The 10377-nt window shown below is 58.6% G+C and overlaps 1 protein-coding gene across 1 annotated transcript in view; it reads right to left on the reverse strand.

Annotated features, from left to right (window-relative positions):
- Positions 1–5835, reverse strand: part of SH3BP2 (SH3-domain binding protein 2) — a 22332-nt gene extending 16497 nt beyond the window's left edge. Inside the window, exon 1 of the mRNA XM_011936742.1 lies at positions 5577–5835. Within this exon, the coding sequence (XP_011792132.1) occupies positions 5577–5656 (80 nt within the window). The 5' untranslated portion in view covers positions 5657–5835. The remainder of the gene's footprint in view (positions 1–5576) is intronic.
- Positions 5836–10377: the final 4542 nt, after the last annotated feature.

The following is a 10377-nucleotide window of genomic DNA, read 5'->3' on the forward strand; positions in this document are numbered from 1 at the left end:
CACCGCCCCCTGTGCGTCACCGTGCGCGGCCGCCCCCTGCGGGCCTCAGTTTCCCCACGCTGCAAGGAGGGTGGTGGGCGCTGGGGACAGGAGGCCCACATCTGTCGGTGCAGCCTGGAATCAAGAAGCCTTCGATGCAAACGAGGCCTCCAGCTCCACTCCCCCAGCACCTGCGAGTCCACACAGCTTGGTTGGAAATCCACGGCGGGCGCGGGAGCCTCGGCTCTGAGGCCCTGCCCAGGTCCCATCTCGTCGGGCCCTTGCGACCAGCTCCCTCGGGAAAGTGGCCTCTGTAAAACGGCACCTGCACGGAGGGCGGCAGCAGGGCAAGGGATCTGGCACGTGCCCCGCCCTCACCTCAGCTTCCTGAGGGGCTCCATGGGCCTTCAGCCCCAGATTCCCCAAGGAACCAGGGGTCTGGTCCGTGGCACCTCCCACCTGCTTGTCCATACGCAGGCGCCTCACCCAGGAGAGTCCCCTGGGGTGGCAAAAGGCCAGCAGAGGCCCTTGCTGGCCTCCCAGGCATCCTGCCTGCTCCATCTTCCACCTGCACACAGGCTGCCACCAAGATGGACCAGGTACAGGTGTGGCTCTATAAGCCTGGGCCTGACCCCACCTAGCTGTCCATCTGGGGCACCCACCCTGGTTTCAAAGCCCCACCTCAGGCCCGCTCTCTGGGCTTCCCACTGCACCCAGCCTTCAAGGCTCTGTCCCATCTCTGTGCCCTTGTCTGGCCTGCCTCAAGGCTCCCACCTCCTTCCAGCCACCCTGCCAGGCCCCTCTCCATTGCTTCTTGGCAGCCCCCTCCACTTCCTCTCCTCAGGCCTCCTTGGCCTCCAGCCCCCCACCCAGCACAGAATCAACATGCACACCATTCCCATCACTGCTCAGTGCTAAACCTCTAGGGCCTCCTCATGCCAAACTGGCCCTTCCTGATTCAGTCACTCCTGCCCTCTACCTTTTGTGCTCCTATGCCAGCCAGACCCTATGGCTCCAGTTACCTGAATCAAGCAAGCACCCACTTCCAGGCCTCAGCCCATGCTGTTGCCACAGCCTAAAGTTGAAATTGAACTAACCCAACCCTCAAAAGTTGGCTCAGAAGAACACGGCTCCTTCACAAATTTCCAGAAAATAGAAGAGAAGGGGAATTCATTTTATGAGGCCAGCATTATCCCAATACCAAAACCAGACAAAGACATCACAAGTAAACTACAAACCAATATCCCTTGTGGATACAGACATAAACATCCTCAACAAAATACTAGCAAACTGAATCCTGCAACATATGAAAGGGATTCTACACCAAGACCAAGTGGAATTTATCCCAGGAATGCAAGGATGGTTCAAAACAATGAATGTAATACACCATATCAATAGAATAAAGGACAAACAACCACATGATTTTGACAGATGAAGAAAAAGTGTTTGACAAAATTCAACACTCTTCCATGACAAGAACAGTCAACAAACCAGGAATAGAAGGGAACTTCCTCAGTCTGATAAAGGGATCTGTGAAAAACCCAAAACTAACATACCTAGTGGTAAAAGACTGAAAGCTTTGCACCCAAGAACAGGAACAAGTAAAGAATGTCTGCTCTACTTCTATTCAGCATAGTACTGGAGATTTTGACCAGAGTAATTAGGCAATAAAAAGAAACAAAAGGCATCCGGTATGGAAAGAAAGAAGTATGATTATTCACTGATAAGATTATTTTACATACAGAAAATTCCAAGGAATCCACTTAAAAATTATTAGAATAGCCAGGCGCAGTGGCTCATGACTGTAATCCCAGCACTTTGGGAGGTTGAGGCAGGTGGAATACCTGAGGTCAGGAGTTTGAGACCAGCCTGGCCAACATGGTGAAACCCCATCTCTACTAAAAATACAAGGTGGCAGGCACCTGTAATCCCAGCTGCTTGGGAGGCTGAGGCAGGAGAATGGCTTGAACTCAGGAGGTGGAGGTTGTAGTGAGCTGAGATCGCACCATTGCACTCCAGCCTCGGGGACAAGAATGAGATTCCATCTCAAAAAAAAAAAAAAAAAATTAGAATAAATGAGTAGCAAGGTGGCAGGATACAAGATCGACATACAAAAATCAATTCTATTTCTATATACTAGCAACAATCCAAAAATGAAAGGAAGAGTTAGTTCAAGCGTTCCCTCTTCCACGCAGTTTCCCATAACCTCTCTGGAGTCCTGTGTCCCTCCCTCAGGGCTAGCATAGCCTTCTCTGCCCCTAACACTGACCACACTAGGTGGTCATTGTCTCCCATCCTCACCAGCTCAGACCCAGCCTAGGGGGGACACCCAGGGAGCCCACAAAGAAGGATGGAATGTTCATCCCGTGGGTGATGGGGACTGCAAGTTTCCTGGAAGGCACAGGAAGCTGAAACAGAGCCCCTACCCTGGGGCATCACTCCCCACTGGGCCCCCACCACCCAAAAGCTTTAAGAAGACCTGGCCTGTGTGTCGAAGTGGGAAGAGCCACTGTGAGGACAGATGAAGCCCACCACCTCCTCCTGGCTCCACACCTGGACAAGGCTCAGCAGGAAGAGTTACAGGGACAGGTTACAGTCCTACATGGGTCCAGCTCAGTGGTCAGGTAGGGGCAGGCCTGTGAGGGGCTCATTCCTGCCTGGCTGCTGTCCTGCTGTGGGCAGGATGAAGCCTCCTAGGTGATCATCAGCTGACCCTGGGCAGGAGGGCAGGTCATGACAAGGTCATGTGACACCCTCACCTCCCCTGGGAATTCCTCACTTCAGGGATAGACACTGACACCCGCAGCCCCTCTCCAGAGGGACCATTCAAGGGGAAACCCACCCCTGCCACCCTACTAGCCTCTGCCCCACCTGGCCCTGCCGTGTGCCAGGGGATGGTACCTGCCCAGGAGCCCAGTGCCAGGCCAGGCTGAAAGCAGAAAGGGGAAGTGTCGGCTGAGGCTGAGGGTGATGATGGGCCATGGGGGCCGTGGTGACCATACTGCTCTTGGGGAATCTCTGACCAGCTCACAAAGTCCGGCTCCACCTGTGCTCGGGAAAGCCAAGGAGCATCCCCAAGGAGCACCCACACTCCTAGTTGGCCAGGACGCCCTGGCTGTGCTGCTCAGTGCCCAGCCCCTCTTCCAGGGACCTGATGATTAAATTCCACTCATTCATTCCAGGGGACTCCACAGGCCTACTTGCCAGCTCTCTGGGTGCTTCAGTCCCTTCCTCTGTAGAGGCAGACACCCCGGTGGGGACCTGTCACCATGCTGCTGCGGTGTCGGCTGAGTTAACATGGGCAGGAGCTGTGAGGAAGAGTGCCAAAGACCTGGGTTCACATCCTCCCCGGGGCCCTTCTTCCACTGAGCTCCCACCTCCTCCAGTGTAAAGTGGGTATGGAGGAGTCCACTCTCGGAGTCCCCTGACACCTCTGCAGCTGCTTTCTGGGGCAGGGCTCTGGAGACACATGGGCCAGCGCTGGGTGGCCAGAGCTGGTGGTGGCTGCTGGGCTCCATGAGCCCTTCCAGAAAGTATGTGATCTTTGCATGTGTGCACACGTGGGGATAGGCATTTGAACTTGTATACTTGTGCGTGTCTGTGTGTGTGTGTGCACGTGCACATTAGGGAAGGCGGGGCACCTGGGATACACTCTCCAGGTCTCTGTTTCTGTGCTTATCTCCCTACCTTCTCTCAAAGTTGCAATTGGTTCAGGTGACCCAAAGGCCTGAGGCTGCTGGTGTCGGGGGCAGAGCAGGCCGGTAAAAAGTGCTCAGTCCCACAGAGGCACCCCATCAGGTTCCACTTAACGCAAGCTCTGTGGCTCCCACCACCCTGGGGCCCCATGAGCCCTGAGGCGTGTGTGGTCATGGCCCGTGCAGGACCTCATGTGCGCTGTGTCTCTGCATACCCAGTTAATGTCACAGGTGGTGCACTCACACAGGGCGTGCACATGAGCTGCACGGCTCGCTTGCACACGGGCGTGAGTCCCTGCATGAGAGCAGGGTGGGGGCTCTGGAAGGCTGGGCTCCTGCAGGATCATCCTGGCTGTGGTGAGGGAGCCAGCACCTCATGTGACCGTAGGGTCAAGGACTTACTGTTAGTGGTGACGAGGTTAGCCCCATTTGTGGGAGTCAGAGGGCAAGTTGGGGCTGGGGAGCCAGCCCAAAGGGAGAAGATACCAGGTCACCCTGCACACTTATTCACACACTCATATATGCGCATGCTGTCACATTCACGCATGTACACTTAACACTCACACCATCCATACTCACATATACATGCACTCATTCTCCCACATGCCCACTCACTCTCATACATTCTCATACACACTCATGCACTCACATGTCTACTCACACGTGCACACTCACACCCACATGTATACTTATATACACATTCATCACACTCACTCATGCACATGCAAGCACCCATTTACACACACACAGCCTCCAAACACCAACAAGACCTGTCATGTGCAGCCTTCAGCATCTCAGTGGCCTGCAGCCTGCGTACAGAATCATCACCACCACTCCCAGCTGCCAGGGCCCAGTGCCAAGCTGCACCTCACACTCACTAAATCACCCAGGGTGAGCTCAATACTTTACTTCTATTTTGGAGACCCGGGTATAGAGGCTAGGAGAGGATCAGGCCTTGTGCCAAGTGCACTGGGCACTCCCTGTGGACCAAGCTCTGTGCTTCTCAGCGATCGCCTCATCATCCAACACCTTGAGCCTCAAACCAGAGTCCTCCCTAAGTCACTGACGAAGAAACTTGGCCAAAGTCACACAGCCAGTAAATGGTGGCTCATGCACCACCCCCGGCCCAGCACAGCCACTGGCCCAGCTTGGCGCACAGTGGGCGGCCGGTGGCGGGGGTGGGACGCGCAGATGGGGAGGCTTCCACCGCAGAGCCCTGGCTGCCCTGCCTCCCCACAGCTGTCTGCTCTTCCCTTTCGGTTTCCCTGGTTTCCTTCCTCTTCCCAGAATCTTTCACTGTTAACATAATCAAAACCAAAATTTTCCCGTAAAGGCCTAGTAACCAGCTACGCCGGAGAAGCACTGCCGGCCAGGGGAAGGGTGGCACAGCCTGGGGTTCCTGAGCACAGCCCCAACCCGGCAGTCCCTGAGGTCCCTGTGGGTCCTCCACAATGCACCAGGTTTCAGAGCATGGCACTCCCTAGGTGGGCAGCAGGGACCTTGTGCAGCTCTCTCCATGCCCCACACACAACATGTGTGTACTTAGGACCCAAACACCAAGGCCACCCTGAAGGCTGTATCACGGGAAGTTCCCAGACCCGGGCCCCACCCCAGCAGGCCGGCCCCCGCCTCCCTATCGGCCGCGGGTGAGGGGTGTTCTTGCGTCACATTCCCTCTCTGGGCTTCCCCTGTGCCTGTCCAGCTCAGGGGCCACTCAAGCCAGACAGAGACCACTCTCCTCAGAGCCTGTTGCCTTTTGCAGGCCCAGGGCCAGCTCCTGTGGGCCCCCATGGCCAGCTCCGAGGAAGGCTGTGGCTCCCACGTGGGGCCCTCTTACTGGTTCCTCAGGTGCTAGACCAGTGCCGCCTCCCAAGCCCCCAGTCCTGGGGCCGCCCCACTGACCTGATGGTGCTGACCCAACACATGGCCCTCCGTCCTCGTGACCTGCTCGGGGCCGGTGTCCTGAAGCCCAGGGAGGCCATGCGGCTCAGGGGCCACCAGCCCAGGCAACCTGCATCTCCCAGACATGTGAGGCCTGACGCGCCTGGCTGCCCCACAGCTGTGCCTACGGCTCACTCCTGCTGCATCTGAGGCCTGCGGCCGCCAGTGCTTCCTCCCCACCCGGGACTTCCTGTTCCCTGCTCCCTGGGCAGCACCAAGTAGCTGGCACTTCCTGCCTTCTGCCCCGGGAGGTCCTGAAAGTTGCCTGGGGCCCAGGGTTGCCCCTCACCCACAATCCGGGTTTTAGCCCCTACCTTCCACTGCTCCTGCCCTCCCATCCTGTGGTCAGAGACCAGGGCTCTCTGGCTCCAGCACAAGGCCAGCTGCACCCCTGGGAGGAAGCTCCCTGCTGCCTCCCGCCACGGCCACCTCTGCATACTCAGCTTCTCCCTAGCAAACCATGAAACAACTCGCACCCTGGGTGTCAGGCCCACCACAGAGTAGCATTTACAGCACACACAGGGATGGTGTCACCTTACCAGCACGCTCCTCCTGCCGGGGCAGCCACTGCCGCCTGCTCTGCCATCTGAGGCCACACAGAGGGCTGTTATGTCTTGCACCCGGTTCTGTGAATTTCAAGGTGGCCACCTCTGTGCCCTTTGACACCAAGGGACTGAGGGACTAGGCCTGGGCTCTGGCATTTCTGAATTCCCACCCCACCCTCTGTTTTCGTGTCCCCGCACCCACACCAGCTCTGCTAATTTCTGGTTTGCTAGAAAGCACATGATGGCTGAGTGGCAAAGCACGCTCCGTACTCACCGGCCCCTGCCCCAGGGCCTGCTCAGAATTCCGCTCCTCCCAGGGCTGCTCTGCCCCACCAAGCTCAGTGCCCTGTCCAGGCCCAGAGCCCGGAAGCGGGGAATGGGGATTCTAGCCACTGGGTGCTGAGCGCCCTGCGTCTCCTCCCAGAACTTGCCCAGGGAAGACAGGATCCCTGGGCAGAGGCAGCTGGAGAAAGGGGCTTTCTGGGGCCTGGAACCATCCCCACAGCAGGATTTGAGGGTGACAGAGGCTACAGAGCACAGGGCCACAAAGTTGCAGGGGCCTCATCTTGCCCACCAGGCTTCCTAGGGAACGGCCCCCTGAATCCAGGCTCCCAACAAACCCTGGACCCCAGCCCCATAACCAGCTGTGCAGGTCCCAAGCTGTCCCATAGGCCTAAGTGTCAGGTCAAAAAGGGCGGCTCCTAGGCTAAGGAGCCTCCGTCTCCCCAGCTGTATCTGCAGCCCCAGCCCTACTGCCAAGGCCCCCCTAGAGGACCGTTTGGGTTGCAGACCTCCTGCTATCTCCTAGAGGGTGAGGAGTTGGGCTTTTAGGCCTGGGGCCTCCTTAGCATGGGCACAGCCCCTGCACAGCCACCCTGGCATCCCCAGCTTGCGCCAGCCTCAGTCCCCTCAGGTGGCCAAGGGCAGACCACACCTTCAGCAGAAGGCTCGCCACAGCAGGCAGACAGAGGGTAGCGAGGGGGGCACGGACAGAGTGGGGTCTCTTCCCATTCTCCTTCCTCCTTGCAGCAGGGTTGAGATCAAACAGCAGGTGAGGAACCCCTGGGCCACGGCCCAGCCTGGACGATGAGGCAGGCAGTTCTCAGACCAAGTCAGGGCTGCAGGGTCCAGAGGAGGGGCCAGGCCCTGTGGGTGCTGGACTGGGGAACGCCTCCCAGAGGAGGGGCCCAGCTTTGATGGAGGAGGAAGAGTTTGCTGGAAGGGGACGGGGTGAGGGAGCCACGGGAGGAAGGGGCTTGCGGTGAGCAACCCCAGGGTTGGGAGGAATCCACAGGCAGTGAGGCAGCCAGCGCACAGCTTCGGGGATGACAACCCGTGAGGATAAGAAGCCAGAGGCAGCCAGCGCTCAGGAACACGCCACCCCTCACTGGACAGGCAAAGCAAGAGCGAACAAGGCCTGAGCTGGGGGCAGGGGCCAGGCTCGTCCCTGCCCTTGCTCTGCCAAAAGCCCCACACTCATAAACTCAGCAGAGGCAGAAGCAAGCAAAAGGCCCACCCCACCCTGGCCCAGGCCCATCCCCCTGCAACCCTGGTCCAGTGCTGTGATGCTACAGGGGGATGCTACAGAAGGAAGCTGGAGCTGGGAGTCCTGGGCTGCGTGGTGACCTCTGCAGACCCCTCCACTCTGGGCCTCAGCTTCTCCAATTGCTCTCTCACTTCCTCTTCATCCCTGCGGCCTACGACACTACCGTTCCTATTCCTAAACACAGGCCATTCTCCCCTCCTCAACCATGGCCACTCCTTGACCTTTACCCTGGGCCGGTAACCGTGGAGATGACCCCACGCCTGCATCCAGGCAGGGGGTGTGTGCAGCGGGGCCTGGCTGGGGCCGCCTCACTGGGCAGCCCTGGCGTCCCTCTCCATCCTTCCCAAGTCGCAGGTGCTCCCCTGCCCTGACCTGGTGCCTCAAACTGCCAGGCTTGAGGATTTCCCACCATGCCAGACACAGGGCACTTACCAGGATGAGTGGGAGCCAGCCGGCAGGGCAGGCAGAGGACCAAGGGTCAGCCTGAAAAAAAAAGAGGGAGGGAGTGTTCAGTGGGTTCTGGAGGCCTTCAGCCCACTCAGGAGTAAGGCAAACACCCAGCACAGTGGGTGGCATCTGCAGCCACCACGGCGCTGGCCCTGCCCTGGCACCTCCTGCCTCACAGCACCTGCCTCATCTCAAGGCTCACAGCCCAAGAGGACAGTCCTGTTGCCATTTGCATCTCGGGGGTTCAGAGAGGAAGCTAGGGAACAGTGGCATGGGGACTGGCACCCAGGGACCCTGTACCCAGCCTGGTGCCTGCTTGCCACCTTCAGGAGAGGCTCAGGTGCTGAACACGTCAAGGAGGGTCTGCTGAGCTCAGGGAGGGCACTGAGCCCAGGGGAGGGAGGGAGGGCGCTGAGCCTGGGGGAAGGTGGACACTGAGCCCAGGGGAGGGAGGGAGGGCGCTGAGCCTGGGGGAAGGTGGACACTGAGCCCAGGGGAGGGAGGGAGGACACTGAGCCTGGGGGAAGGTGGGCACCCCCATAGGGGAAAATCTCAAGCTCTCAAAATAAGATGTTTTGCATCAGCACCTCCCATAGGGCCTAGGTCCACTCCGCAGCCGGCCCTGGGACCCTTCCAGACTCTCCCCAGCCAGAAGCCCCTTCCCTCCCTGCCCCATTCTGATTGCTGTCCTGTGATGTGGGACCGGGAGGATTCCCGGGAACTCGGACTGGGCACTACCCAACTGGGACAGAGGGAGAGGGCACCCTAGAAAGCAGGACCGTGCCTGGGGTCACATGGTGCAGTGGGCTGAACGGTGGCCCCCAAAAGCTTTGTCCACATCCTAATCCCCAGAACCTGCAAACACCTTATTTGGAAAAAGGATCTTAGATGTAATTAAGTTAAGCAGCACATCCTGGATTGACCAGGTGGGCCCTAAACCCAATGGCAACCGTCCTGTAAGAGATGGAGTAGGAGAAGACGCCTGGGAAGGACCGTGTAAGGATGGAAAAGAGGCTGGAGGGATGTGGCCACACGCCAAGGGCACCAAGGATCACCGGCCACCAGCAGAAGCTGGGTGGGGAAGAAGGGGCTTCCCGAGAGCCACCGGGGCAAGGCGGCCCTGTAGACCCCTCAGCTTTGGACTTCTGGCCTCCGGAACCGTGAGCGAGCACATTTCCGTTGTTTTCAGGCCCCTCATGTGTGGAGCTTTGTTAGGGCAGTCCAGGAAATGAATCCACACGGAGACTCACCTGAGTCCTTCCCCAGGATGACCTGCAGACTCCACTTAGTCTGTCCCCAGTGTGGGTGAGCCTGTCAGGGAGAGACAGCCTCCGCAAGGCTGTGACCGGCTGGACGGGCACTGCTGAGCTCGCCTCCGCGGATGCCCACAGCCTCCTGAAGGCTAGGCTCTCCACCTCCCCCCGTCCTGCACACAGGGTCCACCAGCCTCCCCTGCCACACCTGACCCACCCCCTCCAGACTTGCTGACCCCACCTCCTGGCCTCACGTTCACCCCCTTGGCCTGCCCTTCCTTGGCTTAGGCCGCATCCACCACGGTGCAGCGGCGACATTGGTTCTCTGTACAAGTGGATGGGGTGCAGCACCGGCTTTCCCTTCCTGCCCTGGGCCCCTGACACTGGACCTGCCATGCACTTGCCCCATCTTGGTACCTGCAGTCACCTCCACATGGAAACTAAATGCTCCCTCATCCTTTGAGGACGGAACCATCTAGAACCTTGCCCCCTTCTCTGAAATCTCCAAGTCAATGGCACAGTTCTGCCACCAGCATCACCCCGTGTCCCTGGCACTCCCCACGGGTCCAAGTCCCACTGAATCCCCAAGGCCCAGGTGGGCACCTGGCCCATGGCAGGACCCAAAAGAAGGACAGACAGACAAACAGATGAGTTCACTGTCATGTCCACACCTGAAGCCAGACCCTAGCGAGGTTGTAACCAGTACGTTCTTCAGAGCTCAGAGTGAAGAAACGGTGACTTAGTGCTAATCAGACTCTCAGTGCGAGAGGTTTTCAAAGAACTGGTGTGCAGCACGGCCGCAGCTGAGGCCCTCCCACACCCCTGGACCTCTGCCCAGTGAGACGAGCTGCCGGCCAGCCCTGGGCACGCATGTGAGGCTGCTCACTGCAAAGCAGAGAAAGCCTGGTGCATTGGAGTTAGCGGTGCTCCCAGAAGACACAGTGTGATCGGGGCTCAGAGGCCCCAGGGGC

This window comes from Colobus angolensis, unplaced genomic scaffold (genome assembly GCF_000951035.1).
Source record: "Colobus angolensis palliatus isolate OR3802 unplaced genomic scaffold, Cang.pa_1.0 Scaffold157, whole genome shotgun sequence".
Lineage (NCBI taxonomy): Eukaryota > Metazoa > Chordata > Mammalia > Primates > Cercopithecidae > Colobus > Colobus angolensis.